This window comes from Octopus bimaculoides, chromosome 4 (assembly GCF_046866305.1).
Source record: "Octopus bimaculoides isolate indiv1 chromosome 4, ASM4686630v1, whole genome shotgun sequence".
In the NCBI taxonomy this organism is placed as follows: domain Eukaryota; kingdom Metazoa; phylum Mollusca; class Cephalopoda; order Octopoda; family Octopodidae; genus Octopus; species Octopus bimaculoides.
This window is the reverse complement of record NC_142931.1, coordinates 147,658,027-147,684,428: the sequence shown is the minus strand read 5'-3', so window position 1 is coordinate 147,684,428 and position 26,402 is coordinate 147,658,027. Positions and strand designations below refer to the sequence as shown.

At 38.5% G+C, this 26,402-nt stretch overlaps 2 protein-coding genes across 4 annotated transcripts in view; one reads left to right on the top strand and one right to left on the bottom strand.

The window, feature by feature from the left end:
- Positions 1-7,244, top strand: part of LOC106873643 (cathepsin B) — a 27,397-nt gene extending 20,153 nt beyond the window's left edge. For all 3 annotated transcript variants that reach the window (XM_014921090.3, XM_089351703.1, XM_089351704.1), the window contains 5 exons: positions 815-899; positions 2,719-2,863; positions 4,031-4,147; positions 5,946-6,074; positions 6,979-7,244. In XM_014921090.3, the coding sequence (XP_014776576.2) occupies positions 815-899; positions 2,719-2,863; positions 4,031-4,147; positions 5,946-6,074; positions 6,979-7,070 (568 nt within the window). In that variant the 3' untranslated portion in view covers positions 7,071-7,244. The remainder of the gene's footprint in view (positions 1-814; positions 900-2,718; positions 2,864-4,030; positions 4,148-5,945; positions 6,075-6,978) is intronic.
- Positions 7,177-26,402, bottom strand: LOC106873644 (neo-calmodulin). Its single transcript, XM_014921092.3, has 4 exons — positions 24,240-26,402; positions 12,126-12,343; positions 9,962-10,035; positions 7,177-9,304 (listed from the first exon to the last, which is right to left on the bottom strand). The coding sequence occupies exons 2-4, from the start codon at positions 12,267-12,269 to the stop codon at positions 9,088-9,090; spliced, it is 435 nt and encodes a 144-aa protein (XP_014776578.1). The 5' UTR covers positions 12,270-12,343; positions 24,240-26,402; the 3' UTR covers positions 7,177-9,087.

Sequence of the window (26,402 nt, the reverse complement as noted above, 5' to 3'; positions counted from 1 at the left end):
CTCCTCGACAGCACGACACCTTTTCCTCGTTTCTACTTTAGCCTCTCTATGCTTTGCACAAAGCTTGTGTCTTGTGAGTTACTTGGTCACCCCACCGGTGCTGATGCCCCAAAACGAAAAAATAAAAAAAAACCACCCAGCAGACACTCTGTAAAATGGTTGGCATCAGGAAGGGCCTCCAGCTGTAGAAACTTTGCCAAAACAGACACACTGGAGACCAACACTACCCTCAAGCTTGTCACATCCTCTTGAATTGTCCAAACCATATCAGCATGGAACATGGATGTTAAATGATGATGATGAAATTTTTCCATGCTAGCTTGGGTGTGTTGGAGATTTATTTGATGTAGAATTTTCTAGTTGGATACTTTTTCTGTCTTCAAAGCAACCTTTATCTGTTTTTTAAGTAATGGATCTTTTTGTTATTCCATTGGTCTTTAAAAATGTACAGGGACAGGGGACACACACACACAGACACATATATATATACGATGGGCTTCTTTCAGTCTCCATTTACCAAATCCACTCAGAAGGTTTTGGTTGGTCTCATGCTTTAGTAGAAGACACTTGCCCAAGATGTCACTCAGTGAGACTGAATCAAAACTACGTGTTTGGGGCACCAGTCATACCTGTCTTTTTTTTCCCCATGAATTGAAGAATGGCTTCTTCTGTTATTAGGTGTTGAGGAGAAGCTTCTGAGGAACATGATGCAAAAGAAATACCATTTTCCTGAAAGCATTATTGTAGTAATTTAAGAGAATAACTTTAGACAAAGGAAAATAAATAATAAGACTAATCTTTTATGATTTTGCAGTTGTAACGGTGGATTCCCTTCTGCTGCTTGGGACTATTTTAAATCTAGAGGCATCGTCACTGGTGGACCATATAAGAGCAAACAGGTAAAAACCTTTCATCAGTCTAATTACATCATCGTCATCATTATTAAACCTCCTGGTCATTATTGTCTTGAGTCCTTGGACTTGCAGGGTCGATTATTCAGTTTCCATGGCTTATTAGGGGCCAAGATCATAACATTGCCCTCGAATTGGACACCAGTTCATCACAGGGTGACCCATTTTACAGCCGAGTGGACTGGAGCAAGTGTTTTCCTTTCAAGAACACCATGCACTGTCCTATCCAAGAATTGAAACCACACTCTTGCGATCATGTGTGCACCACCCTAACCACTTGACCATCACCCTTCTGTCTTCAATAACAGATAGGTTTGAAATATGATATTTCTTTCCTTTTCTTCACAACAATACATTCACTTTGTAATATTGTTTTGTGTTTCTGCTGAAGTCGACTTTGCCTTTCATCCTTTCAGGGTCAATAAATTAAGTACCAGTTGCATACTGGGGTTGATCTAATTGACTGGCCCCTTCCCCAAAAATATTGTGCTGTGTGCTCAGAGTAGAATAGAATATTATTTTGTGCTTGTTCTTGCTTGTAAATTCTTTTCTGAGTTACCACATTGATGTAGATAGAACAAACCCCTGGATTCGTTGGATAAAACATTTATCATAGTTCTTTGTGTTATAAGGCTCAAAGCCTGAAGTTTGGGTGTGGGCAAGTGACCCCAGTGCTTAACTGGTTCTCATTTCATTCAACCTGGAAGTATGAAAGGCAAAGTTGACCTTAGCAGAATTTGAAGCTGGAACAAGTGCTGCTAAGCATTTGGTCAGCGATGGCCATCTTCTATGCCAGCATGGAAGATGGACATTAAACAATGATGACAATGATCCTGCCAGCTTGCTACCTTGAAAGCATTTATAACACTCGATATCTTTTACCTTTTATTTGTTTTAGTCATTGGACTGTGGCCATGCTGGGGCACCACTTTGAAGGGATTCAGTTGAACAAATAAGTACTGTAGTATTTATTTTGTTTAAGCCTGGCGCTTACCCCTAATTAGTCTTTTGCTAGACTCCTACATTACAGGAAGTTTCTGTTTATCAAATTTCATTCTCAAGACTTTGGTTGACCCAAAGCAAAAGTAAAAGGCCAAAGATGTCATGTGGCACCATCAAACCTGGAATCCGATGCTTCTTTACCACACGGCCAGGTCCTTTTTGCTCCCTTCTGCATCCCTTTATCTTCCCCAACTCATCAGTCATCACCATTCACCAGGACCCCAACTTTTTTTTTTTACACTTGCAGGCTGCCTCCCCATCCCCTCAACTCCTCATATAATCTTGCAAGACACCCACCCACCCACCCACTTTTACTCACCTTGTGCTTTGTGGGGGTCACCTGGACTCTTCATCTCTAATATCTATCTCTTTGCAGTTTCTACTGATCATTCTCTCCCTCCCCTAACCATGGAGCTCTTCCACCCCACCGCCCCAATATTTTAACCCACCCCTCATCCCCAAAAAATAAAGCTGGCCAACCCTCCCTCAGGGTTCATAGTCTTGCAGGCTGCATGGCAACCTCATTAGCGCCAGTAGCATGGATAAAGCTCCCAGTCCATGCTGTAAAGCAGTTGGCATTAAAAAGGGTCTCCAGCCATAGAAACCACACCAAGGCAGACGTCTGGAGAATGATGCAGTCCTTGGACCCATTGAATTCTGTCAAACCATCCAATTCATGCCAACATGGAACCTGAAATGTTAAATGATAGTGATAATGATGATGATGATGATTACCAATGTTATCTCAACTCCATGACATTATGTGCATCTCTTTTAATGATTTTCCTCAATATTTTTCTTGCAGGGTTGCCAACCGTATAAAATACCAGCCTGTGACCATCATGTTCCTGGGAAACTGAACCCTTGTAAGGGAGAATTGCCAACCCCAGCATGTGAAAGACATTGTGAACAGGGATACAATATGACTTATGAAAATGACAAACATTATGGTGTGTACATCTGGTGAAAGCCTCTTTCTTCGGATTACCACTTCCATTATCATTCATTCGTTTAATGCCTTCTTTTCGATTTTTGCATCAGTTGCATGAAATTTACTGGGGCAGATTTCCTTTGACTACATGCTCCCCATGTCATTAATCCTTACCTGTTTCCAGCCACAGGTAATATTTACCTGTGGCCAGACACGTTTATCATAGATAAGCATCCTCACTCGTTTACACCCATCACACACTCTCTAGACAAAAGTACACAAGCATGCATATCTATGTATATATATATCAGGCTTCTTTCAGTTTCCCTCTACCAAATCCCCTCACAAAGGCTTTGGTTGACCCAATGCTGTAGAAGAAGACACTTGTGCAAGGTGCCACACAGCGGGACTGAACCCAAGACCACATGGTTGGCAGGCAAACTTTCATATTGCTATTATCTCTTCCTCCATTCAATTCCCTTCCTTATTCTCAACTAATCCCTGACCCCTACTCTGTCCCTGTTGACTCACTCCGTTCTGTTTCCTGCTGACCCCTCAATCTTTTACTGACTCCCTTCTTTTTGCCCCCCCTCTCTCAACTCCTCTCTCCCTTTACTACTCTAGCACTCCCTCTCTCTCTCTCTCAATGCCTCCTCTTCCTACCATTGACTTCTCTTGTAGCTCCTCCCCTTCTCCACCCTCTTATTGGGTTGGTGCAGAATTATTGCAGTTTTTTTTTTCAACAAAAAACAATAACACATAACAAAAACATCTTTAAATGATTATTCCGGAGCATATTCACCATCTCCTTCAATTACTGCTTCCCATTTGCTTGGCAGATAGCCAGACCATCATTTAAAGATGTTTTTGTTGAAAAAAAAAGCTGCAATAATTCTGCACCAACGCAGCATTAACTCCTCTCCCTTTCTAACTTCCATTGACTCTCCTCCCACCTCTCTCTCCTCCATTCATATACTACCCCTTGTCTGTTCTTCCCGGACACCTATCTACCCTGTCCCCTAGTGATATTGCCCTTCTCAAAACACACACACACACACACACATGCACAGAGTTATGTATGGAGTCCATAGTCTTGTTTTTCCCATGTCTTAATTTAAATCCCATAATTTATGTCTCCTTTGATATGTCTAAACCAAAATGATATCTGAATCTCTTCTAATTCCAGGACATAACTCTTACGCTGTGGACAATGATGAAAAGAGCATTCGGCAGGAAATACTGACCAATGGCCCCGTTGAGGCAGCTTTCTCAGTTTACAAAGATTTCCTTACATATAAATCAGGTGACAAAAGATATTTCATTCTGTTTTCTTTGGTTGTCCTTTTTTGATTTTGGTTCAAGGCCTGAAATTTTGGGGGAGGAGGCAACTCAATTGCGTTGACCCCAGTGGTCAACTGATTCTTAATTTATCGACCCTGAAAGGATGAAAGGCAAAGTCGACCTTGGTGGAATTTGAACTCAGAACAGAGCAACGGGCAAAATACTGCTAAGCATTTCGTTTAGCACGCTAACGATTCTTCCAGCTCGCCGCCTTAATGATAATAATAATAATAGTAATAATAATAATAATCCTTTCTGCTATTGGTACAAGGCCTGAAATTTGTGGGAAAGGGACTAGTCGATTGCATCAACCCCAGCCCTCAACTGGTACTTATTTTATTTACCCTGAAAGGATGAGAAACAAAGTTGACCCCGGTGAAACTTGAACTCAAAGTGTGGAGACGGACAGAGTACCACTAAGCATTTTGCCTGACATGCTAATGATTCTGCCAGTTCCCTGCCCTGCTTCCCACTGGAATCCTGCCAGGAATAAAAGACTGAATCTGAGGCAAACCAAAATAATAATAATAATGCTTTCCCATTTTGATGCAAGGCCAGCAAGTCTGGGAGAAGGATGAAAGTCGATTGCACTGACCCCAGTGGTCAACTGGTACTTATTTTATCGACTTCAAAAGGGAGGAAGGCAAAGTTGACCTCAATGAAGATTCAGAGCATAAAGGATCATAAGTGACCACCTCTCACTATTTTGTCATGTGCACTTAGGATTCTGCCAGAATGACAAAGTTATTTTATTAAATTCATTATTTCAAAAATTAATTGCAATAATTGCTGTGTATTTTAACAAAAGGTTAATTGGATTTCCATTCATTTATATATATATTTTAAATCAATTCTTTAATTAGTACATGTTTGTATTTCACTCATGTGAAACAAGGCAGTGTCTTTCAAGAAGGAGGCTGTGCTACAGAGGCCTTTCCGGAGGACGTCAGCACTTTATTTATCCATTGCACTCATGGCAACCAATTTCTTGTATCTTAGAGAGAAATAATTGATATTTTGTTTTACTTGTTAATCAGACATATATACATAAACTGACACTCCATCGCTTACGACGTCGAGGGTCCCAGTTGATCTGATCAATGGAACAGCCTGCTCATGAAATTAACGTGCAATTGGCTGAGCACTCCACAGACACGTGTACCCTTAGCGTAGTTCTCGGGGATATTCAGCGTGACACAGAGTGACAAGGCTGACCCTTTGAATTACAGGCACAACAGAAACAAGAAGTAAGAGTGAGAGAAAGTTGTGGTGGAAGAGTACAGCAGGGTTCACCACTGTCCCCTGCCGGAGCCTTGTGGAGCTTTAGGTGTTTTCGCTCAATAAACACTCACAATGCCCGGTCTGGGAATCGAAACTGCGATCCTATGACCACGAGTCCGCTGCCCTAACCACTGGGCCATTGCACCTCCACGTTAATCAGACAGCTAAGTCATATATCTGCCCTCCTCTCCTTGGTTCCTATTCCAACTGATCAGAACCTACGTTAACCTCTTTACTCATTCACCTATTTGCCAGAGTACCAGTTCCATCTAGAATTGTCTTCACCACCAAATGTAGTTTCTTTCGATGCTAACTTACGGATGCTCAGGCTGAGCAATCAAAGACTTGCAGAGTAATGGATGCTGGCCCCTTCTCCCTGATTCAACCATTGAGAAATATGAAAGCAGAAACCAGCTAACAGTTCTAGTCTCTCCATTTCAGCTGACCGTACCATTATTCTCTGTTTCTATTCATAACAGGTGTTTACCAACACGAAGAAGGAGAATTTATGGGTGGCCATGCTGTGAAGGTTTTAGGTTGGGGCGTTGAGCAAGGTACTCCATATTGGCTTGTGGCTAATTCTTGGAACCCTGATTGGGGAGATAAAGGTATTTAACATTCAAACAAAATTTCTTTAATGATTTTTCTTTGTAGTTTCTATGTGGTTGCAAATTCTTTATAAGTTTTATAGAATTTTTGAAAATATTTTCAGTTATTGTTTTGTGTACAAATCATCCTAATATTGATTTCAAATTTTGGCACAAGGCTAGGGGAGGGGTAAGTTGATTACATCAACCCTAGTATTCAACTGGTGCTTATTTTATCAATCCTGAAAGGAAGAAAGGCAAAGTCTACCTTGGTGGAATTTGAACTCAGATTGCAGTCATGCACGTCTGGCCTAGTTAAGAGTACCCCTGATGTGTCAGGCGATATGATATGCTTGAGAAGACCTGTTGAGTCAAGTAAAACCAATATCATAGCTGTGGCCAGTGACCCCTGACTGGCTCCTGTGCTGGTGGTACATAAAAAGCACCATCCGAATGTGGTCGATGCCAGTAACCCCTGACTGGCTCCCATGCCAATGGCATGTAAAAAGCATACACTACACTCTCAGAGTGGTTGGCATTAGGAAGGGTATCCAGCTGTAGAAATACTGCCAGATCAGATTGGAACCTGGTGCAGTCACTCGCTCTCCAGACCTCAGTCAAACCGTCCAACCCATGCCAGCATGGAAAACAGACGTTAAATGATGATGATGATGAATATAAAGACGAACGAAATGCCACTTAGCATTTTGTCAGGTGTGCTAACGAGTCTCCCACCTTGCCTCCTTAGACTAGCTGAATAATGACAGCTGTTTTAATAAATTCTTTCTAATAAATGTTTTCTTTTATTCAGAAGATGTGTTTCTGTGAAATGGGGGAAGAAATTTGATTTAAAAAAAAATATGTAAATATTTATCAATTATTATTATTTTTTTTTTATGTTTATCCTGTAAATCTTTTTTTTCAGGATTTTTCAAGATCAAGAGAGGCACCAATGAATGTGGAATCGAAGATCAAATTGTTGCAGGGCTTCCAAAATTGGCCCAAAAAACAGAATGATATTCTAATGTTGTTGACATTTTTACATTTTATATAAATCACACACACAACACACATACACAAAAACACATACAAACACACACACACACACATCACAAGACAAATATAAAAATATTTAAAATTTTTATTTGAAATTTACATGAAACTTCAAAATAAATATTTTTATTAAGATAATGGTTTTTTTTTTATTTTTCCTTTTTTTAAACTTCAATATTCTCTTTTGTTGCTGTTATCATCACTTCTGAAATTAAAACAGTCCATAATAGGATGAGAACCATTCATCATCATCATCATCACCACCATCGTCATAATCATCATCATCATCATCATTGTTTTAACATCCACTTTTCCATGCATAGATCAGATGGAAAATATCGAGATATTATTCTATGGCTGGATGCTCTTCCTGTCACCAATCCTCGTTTGTTTCCAAGCAAAGGTAACATGTTTCCCCATGGCTAGACATATTTTCATGGAAGATTGGAAATGAAGGACATCAATGTATGATGACGACACTCTTGCAAGGTCCAGACAAGGAGACACAAACTCACGTCCATCCTGCCCCCCACATACATGCATAGACATGATGATGATGATGACTATCCACTTGTGACCGAGGAAGACCATCACAGACCATTGTCCACGTCCATGCAAAATCCAGCAATGCTTGTGCATGAGGTTATTGCACCCATTGCTGACCTCACCTGGGTATGTGCTTGCAGCTTCCATGCTTACCACAGTATCCTCCTACTCAGCTGGGCATTGAAACGTCACCTTGCTGGCAATGGCACAGCCTAGAATTTTAGGTGTACTGAAGCTTGGATGGCACCTCTCAGATCCTCTCCACACTACCGACACGATCCAGGGACAGCATACGATTATAAATTTGAAATTTAAATTGAGGAACAAAGAAGATGCATAAGAATATATATATTTAACTTCGATGTAGTAAGAAGTTTTGTATAAACTTTTGAGAGAACATGAAATAATTCTTTTTGAAATAGTGGATCTCAAAGAACACATAAATCTATAAATACTAGCATATAAACATTGAACTGAAAAACCCTTTTAGACTGAAAATGTTGAAGGCTATTCGTGGGACCTGAACCCACATCTCCGGTCATTTTTTTTTTCAATTATTTTTTATGAAGATCTTAAAATTTCTATGCATAAGTAATCATGTAGAGTACCATACTAACAATTTCAAAAATTGCCAGCATGACAAAAGTCAAAGTGAATAAACTAAACAGAATTTAACATTTTATGAAGCAAGACATTTTTACAGAGAAAAACATAATTACCATTTAGAAGACATTCTTGGAATGTGTGCTTTTCTTTTCTATTTTGTCTCTGTCTTTTTCTCAAAGATTTTCTAAGATTGTCAAAATTGATGCCATAAATGTTCCTCTTGAATAATTTCAAGTTGATAAACACAGATAGGGAAGTCATTCGAGAAAACTAGTGCTCTGAGGGAGACAGGGATCTTATTTGGAGTGAAATTTAAATGCTGCCAGAGAGAATTTCTGTGAGATTACTAATTATGGCATTGAGTTCCATGGAAGAAAAGATTAAACAAAAACACCAACACAAAAATTGTCCTTATTCCAAAACAAAGGAGATCAAGATAAATTGATGAGAATTTTTTGTTGACAAATGTTTGATTGGAAGATTACGATAGACAGGAATAGGATCTTAGATGCAATTTAAATGAGTTTCGATTGAGAACAAATAATGTTAGTTGAAGAAAACCTGACTAGGGTTAGAACCATGTGATTCAGGTATTTAAAAAATGGATTAGGTCACAGAAAGAGAGAAAGAATCATCATTGAAGAGGAATGGTAGGTCAAAGACAAGCGTGAGTTTGTTACAGTATTTTTACCCATCCATGTGATGTGATCCTTCATATTTTGATGACTGTGACTATAATATTCTCCAGGGTCACTTCTTGATTGGGCTCTTGAGCACAATTTGCTTATAAAGTGCCACTAAATACCAAAAATACTTCTGTATTCTTGTTTTAGGAATGAGTTTCTTGCTTGCTTTTGAAGTAGACTCGTAAAAAGTTTTCATAGGAGACAAGTCCACCATCGTCAACCCCAATTTCCATTTGATCGACCAAAGCCTGTGCATTGTTGATTCTCATTTCGGTTAATTTTTCCAAAATGGATTCTTTACTGGTATAACCATCACGTTCTTGATGAAATGACTTGAATATAGTCCGTAGATCTCGTTTCCTGCAAGAAATAAGGAGAATATAAGCACAACACTGTCATGTTTATTCATGTATCTATTTTACATATGTGTATTATATTGTATTAGGTTGGTGCATAACTATTGCAGCTTTTTTTCAATAAATTTTATTCAACAAAACTTTAAACAAAACGCCAAGCAGTAATTGAAGTAGATGGTGAATATACCCCGGAATAATCATTTAAAGATGTTTCTGTTAAATGTTGTGATTGTTTTTGTTGAATAAAATTTGTTGAAGAAAAAGCTGCAATAATTATGCACCAACCTAATACTTGGGATTTAGGTCTTTCATGAGCCTTAAGGACTCATAAGGCCAGAGCTTCATTAAATTTTATAAAGACTCAGCACATGTCATATATAGCAAGGGCACCTCTACAACTCCTGGAGTTGAAGCTCAAAAATGGAAGAACACCTTATATTAATGCCAATACAACATACACATACAAAACAACATATATACATATATCCTATCATACATGCACTCATACATGCACATTCTATCATACATATAAGCGCGCGCGCGCACACACACACACACACAAACACACTTCCTCTTTGAGTTACCTTAAAGTGGATTCTATAGACAAAAAAGTAGTGGTAGGGGTGGGTAATGAAAATATGCTAAAAGTGGTAAAACTCACTTGTTTGGAATACTTTGCATAAACTCCTGAAATTGTCCCTGTGTAAGAAGTGTTCCGTATTTATCAATGAGTCCCTGTTCAGAAATGAAACAAAAGAAAAAAAAGTGAGGAAGGAAGAAACATATAGGGAAAGGATAGATACATGGAGAGAGAGAGAGAGAGAGAGAGAGAGCGTGTACGTACATTAACATCTGCACAACTACATAACATAGATCCTAAAACTAAAAGACTGACATGCAGATCTGAAGCTGACCTGGAATAAGGAGAGCCGTACCACCGAAGAACTCACGAACGTCAAATATGTTTGATTGACTGATTAGGTACATGATGTATCAAACAAATGATTAGTTAGATGGTTAAATAATTAACCAATTATCAAATAATAAAGAAGAGGAATTGAACATGGGTGGGTGTTTATTATTGGCATGATGCCCCATCCTGAGAAACAACAGAATGTATTGCCAATAAACGGGTCCACATCTGAAATGTTGCAAACCAAATGCAATATGAGTTATCTCCCATGTAAACATTTAACAATGAGTTATCTCCCGTGACTCTCATCGTGCAATAGATAATTCTTGGTTACTGATTCCAATATTTTGAAGATGATGCTCCAACATGACCGCAGTCCAGCGACTGAAACCAGGAATTTAATTAAGAAATGCAACAACAACAAATGACAATTTGGTGGGGAGTCTTTCTCGAGTCATATAGACTCATAAGGCTGGTTTTCTGGATTCTGTGGCGCATATATATTCCTCTCCGGAAGGGACGTCGGTCCATCGCAGGATGCCTAGTTTCTGCCCTCTGAGTGGACTGGAGCAACGTGGAATGAAGACCTTTGCTCAAGAACACAACGCGTCGCCCGGTCCAGGAATCGAAGTCATGCGCCCCCCCCCCCCCACACACACATGTATGTGTATGTGCGTGTGTATATGTGTGTGCTTATATGTGTCTGTACTCTCTCTCATACACACACACACACACATCCTTTAAGTTCGTTTATGGGAAACGTTTTGAATATGCATATTAAAGCTATTTTATTATGTGAGCGACAGCCTAATGTTACCAACGTGCGTAGCGTTGCGTTAATATATTCATAAATTCCATCCATGGATTATTACCTCCGCGTTAGCGAAGGCGGAGGTATTGCTTTCCGTTTGTCCGTAGACAAGATATCTCAAGAACCGCCCGATGAATTCGGATGAAACTTTCAGGGATGTTTGGCCTTGTGACTGGCTCGAACCGATTAGATTTTGGGATCGATCTGGTACCGGACAAGAAATTTGGATTATTTTTCGTTTTTTTTTTTATTATATATAGAAATATATATATATATATATATATATATATATATATATATATATATATATATATATATATATATATATATAAATTGTAAATCCCAAAAATAACAACAAAAATACAAAGGATTCTGCGGTACCGCAGAATCCTTTGTATTTTTGTTGTTACTTTTGGGATTTACAATTTATTCTTTCACCTCAACCACGAGCTGGCATACACAGGTGCTTACAATTGTCAAGTATTACCTCTAAATTTTACTTATATATATATATATATATATATATATATATATATATATATATATATATATATATATATATATATATATATAATCAATTCAGATAAACGAATAAAAATGGACAACATAAAGGCGTGCACAAGAAATGTGTTAGTTTGACGCTCGGTGAAAGGAGAGAGTTTGACGTTTCGAGCATAGCTCTTCGTCGGAAAATCCAAGGAAGGAAAAGAAATCGCTAACGGCACGTATGTAGTTATATTGCTGGAGTCATAAGACCTAATAACGCCGCATAGCCGGTTTCTATGATGTGTAAGTGACCGAGATCGCATCATTGCCCTTGAGCGGGATGCCGATCCGTTGCGGGGCTCAAGGCCCACAATTTTTGAGGAGAGGAGACAAATCAATTACATCAACTCCAGTACTCGACTGGTATTTCTTTTTTATCTCCCTTTGAAAGGATGATAGCAAAGCTGATCTCGGTGGGATTTGGACTTAGAACGAAAAGAGCCGAAAGAAATGCGTCAAGCATTTTGTCCGACGGACCAATTAATTCCTCCAGGTCACCGCTAAAACCATGTAGAAGAATGTATAAATAATAAAATTAAGATAAAGTGTACTTACTTTTTGAAAACCTCTTTCGCCTAAATCGATACCTTGGTAAATCAAAATCTCCGAAATTTCAGTAGACGACAATTTTCCGTCATTGTCTTTGTCCATGGCATTGAATTCGGCATTTAAAAATTCAATAGTGTCGTATTCCGCCATTCTTCAACTTTTGGTATATTATCCTTTCTAAGATTGGGTTTAAATTGTCTTCGGCAAGTTACCGTTGTAAATACCTTTATGTAAAAAGAATCAAACAGCAGAAGGTAAAATATTGTAGACGTTCCAAGATGACAGACGATAAAGCACAATGTTTATTCCCACATTCAATCAGCGTTCATCTATATCACTCTACTTCTTCAATATTCTCTTTTCTTCTCCTCTCCAGCTTCTAGTGTATCTTATCTCTCAAACTTTGTAAACTGTGTATCTATCTCTCTATCTCTTCTTTTCTCACCTCTATTTTCATATCAATGAATTGTCAAAATAAAAGATGATGTCATTGTTGAAATCTCGCTCTATTTTCGAACATCACTGCACCTCACACCGCTATCACCAAACTTCGTCATTCCTCAACGATAAAATGAAAAAGTGATAACTTATCAAATAGACATTCAAAGTTTTGTACCTACAAAACTAAAACAATATAGTTCACAGTCAGGTTTATAACTTAGATTTCTGACGACCAGTTATCGTCAGCTAATCATTCTTTGATAAGATTTTAAACATATTTTTCCCGTTCGCTTACATTCTTTAATTTTATAAACAAGTTCATTGACATGAATAAATGGAAACTCGTTTAGAACGTGCAAGTTACTCTGAGTTTCCTGCTTAATGATACGTCAGACATTTAGCACATCGAACACAAGTTGGGAAGTTTCAGAAACATAAACTTCTTGTTATTTTTCATGTGGCGGAAATGTTGTAAGGAGCGCAACTCTTAATACGTTCAAAATTGGTTGACGTCATTCGTGAGTTAAGTCATTGCCAAGGTTAGAGAAAAGTACAAGCGTAAAACTAATGAAGTACAGATATGTAATATAGAAAATAAAATAATCTATATATATAAAAATGAGAATGTGTGTCTGTCTGTCTGTCTGTGTGTGTGAATCCCTAAAACTCGAGAACTACGCAACCAATTTCATTCAAATTTTACACATGCCTTACTTAGGGTTCCAGTTGTGTTTTAGTCAAAAAAATTTTTAACTTCTTGCAGAGTTCGAGCACACGGCAACATAATATCTCCTCCACTATTTAAGTATTAAGTGTCAAAAGTGAAACAAAAACACTCATGTCAAATACTTTCACTTTAAAAATGAAACTATTCCACTAACTGAAACAATCACATTTCGATACTGTAGTGACAGATACTTTCACAGAGAGAGAAAGAGAGAAAGAGAGAAAGAGAGAGACAGAAAGAGAGAGAGAGAGAGAGAGAGAGATGTATATGTATACATATACATGTATATGTACACCATTTCGATACTGTAATGACAGATACTTTCAGAGAGAGAGAGAGAGAAAGAGAGAAAGAGAGAGAGAAAGAGAGAGAGAGAGAGAGAGAGAGAGAGAGAGAGAGAGAGAGATGTATATGTATACATATAGATGTACACGTATATGTATATATATATAGATCTATATGCATACATGTATATGTATACATATGTGTAGATGTATATATATATATATATATATATATATATATATATATATATATGTACATGTAATATGTACATATATACATATATACATGCATACAGATATCTATACATATATACACCCATCACACACACATACACATGCACACAAACACACACATTAGTCATTTGTTTTCTTATCCAAAACTACGTCAAAAGTACTGAATGGATCTTTATGAAATTTGGAAATTATATTCTTTGCATAACGGCCATAACTCCCATGAAAATTCATATATTTTTGATGTTGATGAAATTTTAACCCGAACATAACAGATGAGCATTATTTAGAAAATGATGTCACACGTTATCGAGGCTACCATTCTTTCTGGATGTGCAATAGGGGATGACGTCTTTATTCCAAGAATTCCTCTTACTCCATCAGGAGCAGACATTCCTTTTACATTCAGAAGACTACAATTCCCCCTTCGTGTGACTTTTGCCATGTCCATAAACAAATATCAGGGTCAAACACTGTCTGTAGCTGGTCTTCTCTTGGAAGAGCCCTGCTTCTCACATGGACAACTGTATGTTGGCTGCTCAAGAGTGGGCAGCAACAAAAAACCTATTTGTATATGCTCCACAAGGGAAAACAAGGAACATAGTTTACAATGAGGTGTTATAATCACAACAGCAAGAAAGTATGTACATGATCACCTTCTTTTACGAAACTTCATTGACTTTCATATATTTATATTGATATACATATATATACGTGTGTTTGGGTGCGTGTGTGTATATACATCTCTATATATAAAGATGATGCGTAGTCTAGACGGCGTTTTTAGATTTCATTATTCTCTTTAACCCGGGCAACGCCGGGTATTTCTGCTAGTAAATTAATAAAGAATTAAATGATATAGAAAGGAGAATTAGAATAATATGAAAAAAATTACTGACAATTATCTAACGCACACACACATACATAGTGAGGCTTTGTTACACACTCCAAAGATTTCCATCTGAATTTATTTTGATGAATAGATGCACACACTTGGGTGTATGCATCGATAGTTCAATCAAGGCACCAACTCAACCACATATTTACAAATATTGGGAACTCTCTTAGTTGATTTGTTAGCTGGTCGCTTTTGTTGTTGTTGATAATAATAATAATAATAATAATAATAATAATAATAATAATAATAATAATAATAATAATAATCCTTTCTAATAATATAATAATCATTATTATTGCGGTCAATTACAGGTTTCAAGGCGAGCAATTTTCGAAGAGAGGCGACAAGTCTATTACAATGATCCCAGTACTTTATTGGTACTCTATTTTACTGATCCCGAAAGGAAGAAAGCAAAGTTGATCTCGGCAGGATTTGAGCTCAGAACGTAAAATGCTGGAAGAAATGCCGCTAAGCATTTTTACCCGACGGAGTAACGATTCTGCCTGGTGGCTGCCTTAATAACAAGGATTTCAAATTTGGGCAAAGGGCCGGCAGTTTTTGAGGAGAGGGGGAGATAGTCGATTACATCGGTCTCAGTACTTGACTGGCACTTATTTTATCGATTCTGAAAGGATGAAAGACAGGCAGGATTTGAACTCAGAACACAAAGACAGATAAAATACCGTTAAGCATTTTGCTCAAGGTGCTAACGATTCCGCCAGCTCACCACCCTAATAATAATATGTCCCCTTAATACTCTGTTAACATTTCATACACTTCTAATTTTACTTTACTGGAATATAACTCCACACCCCCCCAGAATTTGGTTGATGTTTATTTTATTGGACCCCCCCCCCCCCCAAAAAAAAGATGAAAAGTAAAGCTGACCTCGACAAAATTTGAACTAGAACCCTAAATGGATGTAACTAAAACACCTACCAACTTGACACCTCGAGTGGAAAGAGAAAAATATTTATTACCCCATTAGAATAATAACAAGAATATAATACACGTACATATACACACACATGAACACTCGTGCATACACATGTAAGGACTGTGCGATGCGAGGTGACGAGAATGGCTCCTTGGTAAGGTGGCGAGTTAGCAGAAACGTGAGGACGCCGGGCGAAATGCTTAGCGGTATTTCGTCTGCCGTTACGTTCTGAGTTCCAATTCCGCAAAGGTCGACTTTGCTTTTCATCCTTTCAGGGTCGATAAATTAAGTACCAGTTGCGTACTGGAGTAAATCTGATAGACTGGCCCCCTCCCCAAAAATTTCGGGCCTTGGGCCTAGAGTAGAAAAGAAATGTTAGTACGCCGGGTGAAATGCTTAGCGGTATTTCGTCTGTCTTTACGTTCTGAGTTCAAATTCCGCCGAGGTTGACTTTGTCTTTCATCCTTTCGTGGTCGATAAATTAATTACCAGTTGCGTACACCCAGAAGCATATGGTTGGGGAGCAAGCTTCTTACCACAGAGTAAATTTCAAAACACCAAATTTCAGACTTGGGAACACTAAATGGATGACAGCTGTATGTACTCCTGGATAGTGCGATAGTCTCTTATAAGTAACACTCCTAGAAGATCTGTTATTCATAAACTACAGCTGTATGATGAGGAGCATAAAGCTGTGTGTGTGTGTGTGTGTGTGATTTTTTTCCGGGATTTTTCAAGTGCACTTAAAAACTACTTGGAAACAAATTTATGTCAACTGCATAGAAAATTTTATTCAAAATATTTTGACATGTTTTGCTGATGGTGTTGTCTCATTCAACAGAGTGTAACATGAAGATTTGAGACTGACCCTAGGGGCTGCCAATTACTTCTATTTAGTAAGGGTCATCGGCCTTGACATTGTAACTTCCTCACCCCTAAGCAGAAAACCCCACAAATTCTGCATTCCCTTTTCCTCGCTCATATGCACGCACGCATGCACACACACGCCCCACCCACCCACACACGTTTAGTGTCGGCTCAGAATAGCACAAGACTTGACTCACTCAACCCGATGTCTTTCCTTTATTTTACTTTTGACGTCGTCCACATTCTTATCTCATCTGCTACCTCAACATCTTTCTGCTACACCTTTCCCGCTACACATGTACCAATTTTTAAAAAAAGGTTTTCAGTAATTGGGGGATATTTTTCAATAGTTTACTTGTACTGCACACTTCACACATTAACAAATAGTTCAAATGTACAAAACTTATTTACATTATTTAACGTTGTGTTAACAACAAACAAGATGAGGACAAATATCCATCAAATGCAAATAATGTACATAATTCCTCATCTCTTAAATATAAAAACTGTGTACAAAACTTGTATTAAATGCAGCCCCAGTATATTGAGATAATCAATGGAGTTTTTCAATAACTTTCTTCCCATCAGCACATTTTATGGCACGATGATGCGGAAGAGAGGTACTTCGCTGCGATCTAAGCAACAACAGAAAAATTTGAAATTTAAATCCCGCCCCCACCCAACCAAGTGTGGCCGTGTGTGTGTGTGTGTGTGTGTGTGTCTAAGAAAACACATATTTACTGATCGAAAGGTATGCTATTAAAAAGGGCGGGCCAGTCTCATGGGCCCGGTTTCCCGGTTTCTATGGTATGTGGCCAAAATCGGTCCGGATGGGGGGTATGGAGGTGAGAAGAAATTAGGCTGTGGTGAAAAAGAAATTGGTAAAAATCACCGTCAAAACAGAAAATCCAACATGTGGATGTTCTGATCCGAAACTTTGTCATCATTTTTTGAAAATGGAAAATTCTCAAATTAGACATTAGTGTGGGGAAAAAATTGATATGGAATCCAACAGAGAATAGAATATTAATCGTTAAACACCAAAAATTAGCCAGAAATTTCATTAGCAACCTCAAAATAACAAGAAATAAGAAATTACTTATTTTGTACCATTCCCTATATTAATTTCAAAGGCTCGACGAATCGCTTGACGAAATGCTTAAAGAAAAATATAGGCCAAAGGTTCTCAACGGGGACCATATGACCTCTCGGGGGGGGGGGAGCTCGAGGTGTGTGTGTGTGTGTGTGGGGGGGCAATTGGAGCTCGAGGTGGTTGGGTGGGAGTTTTGGATCAAAGGGGCTCTCTTGTCCCAAAGAGCAGTTTCTCAACAGACAATACGTTGGTCTCATAAGTGTCACGTGATGGAAATAAACGCAATTACCCAACTTTCAATTCATTATTTCGTTGTTTTTGCATTTCAATTTGTACATCTGTGCCCCCGACTGCGTACAAGTGCATATGTAAACCGACGTGCTTTATGTTTTAATCATTATCGGCTGATATCACAATAAGTAGTATATTGAAAAATATAAATATTTTCGTAGGTGGGGGAGCTTTCGCCAAAATGGGTTGAGAACCTTTTTCCAAGGGTCAAAAGAGGGCCATTGGCCAAAATGGGTTGAGAACCTTTGATATAGACAAAAGAAAAAGGTTTGATTTAATGAAGAATTTTGAAGATATATGCCATAATAAGCGGAAAAAGATGTTTTTAGCTGTTGTGAGATGTAATTTTATAACTAAGCTAAATTCAATGTTCAAGTGTTTCTCGAATATGTTTACATTGATAAGCTGTGAACCTTCGATCCCTAAGCTATCGCAGTATCTGACTCTAATTCTAGGTTGGGGGGGGGGGGGTTGTAGGACGTTTGGCACTAAGCAGTGGAGTCCAGTTTAGATATTGGTATACCTGTCAATGGTAAAATTAGGTGATGACCATCACGAGATCTTTCATTATGGGTCTTTATTTCATAACAGACATGTTTATGGCCTAAGTCATGCTTCATCCGAAACAGCTGTCATGATAAGACTATTACACCACTCATGCTCATTAAGACTATTTGTGTTCATCGGCCTTTTCACACGCGCGCACGCACGCACGAACACATGCACACATGCACGCATACATATACATGAGCACACACACGCAAGTACATATACACACACAGGCACGCGCGCGCACACTCACATTATATACATATTATGTAGGCGCAGGCATGGCTGTGGTAAGAAATCTGCTTCCCACATGGTTCCGGGTTCAGTCCAACTGTGTGGCAACTTAGGCAGGTATACTCCATACATATATATATATATATATATATGCATATATGTGTGCGCGTGTCTGTGTTTGTGTTTGTATTCCCCCACCGCTTGACAACCAGTGTTAGTTTGTTTACATCACCGTAACTTAGCAGCTTGGCAAAAAATACCGGTAGAATAAGTAGCAGACTTTAAAAACGTTTTGGGATTGCAATCACCCCAAATTCTGTGTAGCCTGTAAAAAGAGTTTTGTGGGTTGATAATGAAGTGACTTGAAATGTTGTAACACTAAATTGCGTATTGTTTTCTGCAACCTATTGAGGACGTATTTAATTAAGTACCACAATTCTACTTGTCCCCCACCCACTTGCCGAATCTACTTGTCCACCGTCCTCTTCATGTGAGAGAGCCTCTACGCGAGTGGCTGATCGAATAGCAGCCAAACCTCTCCCACCACTTAACCACTTAAACTCAGAAGGACACATTGCAAAATGTAAACAGGATGGCCATGGCTGGAATGCTTTTGACCCAAAAAGTTAGCTAAATCAATGTTGATCTCGGGTTAAACAACAACGACCCGGAAAGAAAAAAAAAATAGTAAGGCCAGATTCGAACTAAGAACGTAAAAAGTATTTTGTCCAATGCTCTGACCATTCAGCCAAACCACCATAACTGTAACTTAATAAATATTGAGTATTATCACATGACACGAACATTTGAGCGATTAAATTGGCTGCTGAAGATTTTCGTCATATTTCTCCATTTTCTCACTTTCCTTTTCATTCACCGTGGTCCCACGATGAAGCAATATACACAATGATTACTTTGTTTTTATTTTTTACGACAACAATGCCAGCTTTTCTAGCCACGGTAAGACGATCACACTTGATGGTCATGTCCCACAAGATCTTATATTGTTCATTTTCAACAACACTTTTCGGTTGGTGCTTATGACAGAACTTCCAGTGAACCAACCTGGCAATGGTTCTCTTGTACACTTTTGGTGCAAGCGTCTAACAGTCACTAATAATGTGGTTAATTGTTTCACCTTTTTCAACCTTCAAAACAGGAAAGTCACTGACTTGTCAATATTGAACTTGATATCAAATTCCGCCGAGGTCGACTTTGCCTGTCATCCTTTCGGGGTCGATAAATTAAGTACCAGTTGCGTACTGGAATTGATCTAATCGACTGCCCCCTCCCCCAAAATTTCTGGCCTTGTGCCTAGAGTAGAAAAGAATATTGAACTTGATAGAAGCTCATTCCCGTTGTCTATCTTGGGCTGCGAAAATAAGAGCTTCAGTTTCAACTTTCCAGTCGCTTTTTCTAGTTCATTCCCAGACCCTGTCAATTGTCTCAAGCATTGGAATTGGCCATTTTTTCCCTTCCATCTATTCAAGGTGTCTTTCTGTCTGTCTTTTTCAAAGCCTTCCTTTTCATTTGCTTCAACACTGCTTAGGACTTCCATCCTTCTTACTCCTATCATCGATCTCTCCTTTCAATTTTTTACATACCATACCAGATTATATCTCTCACACCTTTACATACCATACCAGATTATTTCTTTCACACCTTTACATACCATACCAGATTATTTCTCTCACACCTTTACATACCATACCAGATTATTTCTCTCACACCTTTACATACCATACCAGATTATTTCTCTCACACCTTTACATACCATACCAGATTATTTCTCTCACACCTTTACATACCATACCAGATTATTTCTCTCACACCTTTACATACCATACCAGATTATTTCTCTCACACCTTTACATACCATACCAGATTATTTCTCTCACACCTTTACATACCATACCAGATTACCGTACATTTCAGTATATAAGGCGACCTACAAATAAGACGACCCGAAAATCCGAGTAAATGTTCATGACATTAGCTAATATATGAAGTATAAGACGACCTTTAAAATACAAAACTCGCCTAAGTTTAAGGATAGCCTAAGCAACAGTGTAAAAGTTACCATATCATATAAAATACTGGATATTAATTAAAGACGATGTTATTAGAAATGTTATTTTACTTAACATATCCTTGAAAGTTAAGACATGAAACAATATATAGTAATAACATAAATTTGTATAAGATGATGGAAGAGATCGTTTCTTTAGCGCTGTCGATCGTAATGTCATAAACAAAGACGTGTTCATGCGGCTGAACTATTTGAAACTTTCAAAGCAGCTGACGACTGACGAACTCATTATATCAACAAACAGCATTCTTCTTCTTCTGTTTAAGGCGATTCAACTACAATGTTGTTTTCACTTCATTTTCTCTCTGATTCAATCTGTCCTTGATTCTCCTACCAACCAGATACAATTCTTTAAATATTTTTTTATACTCGACCTGGAGCAGCCAAAAGAAAACAAACAAACAAACAAACAAACAAACAAACGAAGAAAATACGAAGCAAAGTTTTAAACTGAAAGTTGTTGAAGTTGCCAATGCATCTGACAACTGTGCTGCTGTGAGAACATTTGATGTGACTGATAAGCTGGTAAGACATTGGGGAAAGAATGAAGATAATTTAAGAAACATGTCAAAAGTGAAATGTGCAATGAGAAGCGGAAGCTCTCGATGACCAGAGTTGGGAGATCATGTTTGAAAGTGGGTACTTGAACTGAGACAGGATGGATACGTAGTAACACGAAATAAAATAAGATCATATGCATTAATATGGGCAAAAGCCAACCAAGACGAAAGCAGTAGGCTGGTGCAGTCGTTTCAGGAAGAGAAAGAATCTTGTGATACGACAAAAAACGAAAATCGCTCAAAAGCTACCAAGAGACCTTGACCATAAAGTTACCAATTTTCATCGATTTATTATTGGGATGAGGCAAAAACATCATCTTCTTATGTCATGTATCAGAAACATAGATGAGACCCCATTAAACTTTGATATGACGGGTGACAGAACGGTTGACAAGAAAGGCGCAAAAACCGTGCATGTTAGAGGCATGGGTCATGAAAAGACAAGGTTTACGGTCGTGTTATCGTGCATGGCTAACGGAACGAAACTGAAACCCATGATAATTTTTAAGCGAAAAACTAAGCCTAAAATAAATTTTCCTTCTTGAGTATTTGTTCATTTTCACGAAAAAAGATGGATGGATGAGAATGGCGTAAAATTGTGGATAGAAAATATTTGGAGCAGACGTCCGGGTGGGATAAAAAAGGAAAGAAGTCTATTGGTTTGAGATATGTTTCGTAGCCACATAACAGAACACTAAGGCCAGATTATCACGAAATAATACTGATATTGCAGTTATACCTGGTGGTCTGACCTCTTTACTGCAGCCACAAGACGTCAGTCTAAACAAACCATTTAAAGATAATGAGAGAGGAATGGAGCAATTGGATGCTGCATGGAGAGAAATCTTTTACAAAAGGCGGAGCTATGCGTGCTGCTTCATTGGATGTTTTGCGTGTATAATTGTTATGTCCGATTTATTATATTCTAACTTCTTGTCCATTTGAATAGAAAAATCCCACAAAATCTTACATTTCTCCGACTCCAGAACTCTTTCGACTCCGTGATTGTCCCATGTGTTTCCAGCTTCAAAGCCCCATTTCTGGCACAGTTTCCAGTGCAAAACTTTTAAAATCTGGTCGTGCCTCCATTTCTTATATTCTTCCTGTGCCAACTTGAGGCATTCTGTCACAAAGTGTGCCACTGTCTCGTTCCAAGTTCTACAGGCTCCACGTTTTTCTGACACATTCTCTCCATATATATTTTTCTTCAAGTTGTTTGTTTTTATCGCTTGATGTTGGGCTGCTACAGTTAAGCTCTGTTTCTTTTTTAAATTGCCCCCTTTTAAAACAAAGCTCAGGATTTTGTTCCCTATGCGTCTTCAGGGGCTCTCCAAAATTGGCCGTCTAAAGGTTTCTCTTCGATCTGTCTGACGTGCTCTCTTTGTATTTCGTTCTTGTCCTTTTCCCCTATTACGCGTGTCATCACCTGTTCTTTACTAACTGTCTTTAATAGTTTTTCTGTGCTGCTCTGTAAGTATTCTACTAGACTTTTTTCTTTCCATCTATACACATTCCTCTACTGCTATTAAGCCTCTATTCCATCCTGGTCTCTCCTCAGGTACAGACGGTTGATATCAGCTTTCGGATGGTGGGCTCCATACATCGTCAACAACTTCCTAGTTTTTCTGTCAAGTTTCTTTATTTCGTTTCTGGTTCATGTCTGATTAGGGTACTTCTCTTTAATTTATTGCTTCAAAAAGATTTTTGGAATTCAGCTTTGACTATAATAATTTCCTTAGTCTCCTTGTGTACTCCCATTTGTTTCATTTCTTCATTTGTTATCTCGTCTACTTCCAGTCTTCCCAAGTACTTATACCACTGTTCTTACTCAACTGCTCTCATTCTTTGCCCATTGTTTGCATTTCAATTTCCTGATTTCTTTCACGTCTTCCTCGTTTCATTTTCAATATAGCGCACTTTTCTATTCCAAATTCCATGACTACGTCATTTGAGAAAATGCGGATAGTATGCACAATAATAATAATAATAATAATAATAATAATAATAATAATAATAATAATAATAATAATAATAATAATCATAGCATGCCCAGCTGACAACAAGGAATGCGATAAGGAAGAAAGAAAAGTCGAGAGATATGACAGGTTAGCTTGGGAAGTTAAGCAGTTGTGGTCGATGAAAAAGGTGGCAATAGTACCCAATAATCGCCAGAGCCCTGGGAACAGTGAGCAAACATCTCGAGAAGTACATGGAACAGATAGGGGCTGCAATAAGGGTGGAGCACTTGCAGAAAACAACACTGCTTGGAACCACTCGAATACTCCGGAAGGTGCTCGAAAAATAAGGGGTGCTACCTTAGTTCACTGGTAGGGAACAGCTGACACCACAGTACATCTCCAGCGTTAGGAGTTGTGGAAAGGCAATGGTAATAATAATAATAATAATAATAATAATAATAATAATAATAATAATAATAATCTATTATTATTATTGTGTCTTTCTTTCAATTTTGTTCCCATTTCTTGCTGAGTGTCTTCCCGACACCCAGGGCAAAAAACTCTCTGTATACATTGGCAGGCCATTAAAATAAACACATCAGATTGTTCATTTACAAAGTTACGTGATAGAAAAAAAGAAAAAGAAAAAGAAAGAAATTAAAAAAAATATCGAAAATGAAAGAAAAAAGAGAAGAAAAACAAAAAAGAAAAGAAAGAAAATAGAAAACAAAACAAAAAAAACCCACTGCGACGATGCTCTTCTCAATACGTGTGACTCGTAAAACAATCTTTTGCACTTTCTTTTTGTATGAATTGTAATCCAGGAATCATTCTCATATTATTATTATTATTATTATCATTATTATTATTATTATTATTATTGTTGTTATTATTAGAAAGGCTAAACATGATGTAGAAACTGGCGCGGTAGATTGAAATGAAATATTTTGGGATTACTTACGTTTCTTGAGCAAGACCCGTCGTTTCGTCTCTCAATCAGCAGAATGGCAATTCTAGCGGCAGCTCTTCAATTTATATCCCACTTCGATGTTGTTGTCGTTGCTACAACCATTGTTGTGGATGGTGTCGCCGGTGGTGCTCTTACTGCTACTAATATTGTTGTTGTTGTGGTTGCTGATGGTGGTGGTGGTGGTGGTGATGGTGCTGTCGTTTTTGTTCTCCGTAAAGTCAATGTTTGCGACGTTCGTTCTTGTAATTTCCGAAAATGACTAATTAATTCTTTGTCTTGTATAACCATATAAGTTATATAGTTTTTTTTGTTACACTTTTCTCCCAAACAGTGGAACAATTAAAAATAAAAAAAGAATAACTGGAAAAAACTATTTAATGATACCAAAAGAAAAACCAGTCTTCACAGTTATATTCATTCGTCGCAAAAACCAACGCAAACACACACACACACGGACACACGCACACACACACATGGACACACGTACACACACCCGGACATACGCACTCACGCACACACACACACACACACACACACACACACAGCCGGACATACTCACACACGCACATACAGCCGGACACACACGCACGTATGGATACTGAGGCGGTCAAAAATTCTGGCAACAAGGTTTACGTAATAAAAGGCGAAACAAACATCAGATCGTCGCCCCGAAACGGCCATTCCTTTGCATCATGTTCTTTCATCCGGTTCCAAACTTACTAAAATCTTCCTCTCCCCCCTCCCTCTCTCCTTGTTTAATGTTTACAAATGAATGGAAGTGCGTACGTGCGAGTATATCTACATATCTTTCGTTTTTGACCTGCCGCAGTCATTAGACTGCGGCCATTCTGGGGCACCACCTTGGAGGTATGTTTTTACTCGAACAAACCGATCCCGTTTCTTATTTTGATAAAGCCTGGTGCTTATTTTATCGTGGTTCATGTGCTGAACCGCTAAGTTACGGGCACGTAAACAAACCAACACTGATTGTCAAGTGGCGATCGGACACGCGCGCACACGCGCACACACGTCTGCCAAATCCACTGACAGGGCTTTGCTTGACTCGGGACTATGGTAGAAGATACTTGTCCAAGGTGCCAGGAAGTGGGACTGAACCAGGAAACATGTGGTTACATCAATTATTAAAACACTCAAGCACATTGAGAAAAATATTAACAATGAAAGTGAAAAACTTTCTCGTGGGATAAATTCTTCAGATTTCCACTCCTCAACTGCCTCTTTGAACCTACTTCAACCGCATGCGCGCATCTTTGTTTATTTCTAGGAGTTTGTCTCGTTATACTTATTGACCAAAGGTGAGGATAGTGATGAAAAACCCGAAATGGAGACAACGGTTTGGGTTTTTCAGCGACCTCTCCTTTACTGAAAATCGGTTACTGGTCGATGACCGATAGAGAACAATCGCGAATACCAGCAGCTGAAGTATGAGTGTAGCCAGGTTCTAAACCTAGGGGAACCGTGACACACCCCAAACAATTTTTAATTGATTGTTTATATATTTTCTAAAAAGCACCAATTTTGAAAAATATTCTCGCTGGGAGAGGTCGCTCCTCTTACTCCTGTTAGCTATGCCGGTAGAAACTCCATAAGATGTACCCAGTGCAAGCTATGGGCACATAAGAGGAACAGTAATATCACTGGAAGATTAACAGAGAAAGTAGGTTTTACATGTAGCAATGTGCAGGTACATTAAACACCAGGAAAGAACAAAAACAAATAGACTCCCACCACCTCAAATGTCAAGGGGAATCCTTGGAAGTAGCAGGCAGTTTCTGTTACTTAGGTGATCAAGTTAGCAGTGATGGAGGTGGTTCCAAAAGCATAGCTGCTAGAATACAAATAGGTGGGGGCAAAGTTCAGAGAGCTAGTACCTCTGTTAGTAATGAAGGGCCTCTCCCTCAGAGTGAAAGGCAGATTGTACGATGCCTGTGTACAAACAACTGTTATATGGCAGGGAGACATGGGCTGCCACAACTAAGGACATGCGAAGGCTTGAAAGAAACGAAGCCAGTATGCACTGCTGGATGGGTAAGGTTAGTGTGCATTATATAGGACAGGGTGTAAGTTGAGAGAAAAACTGGGTATACGAGGCATCAGATGTAGTGTGCATGAGAGAAGACTGCACTGGTGTGT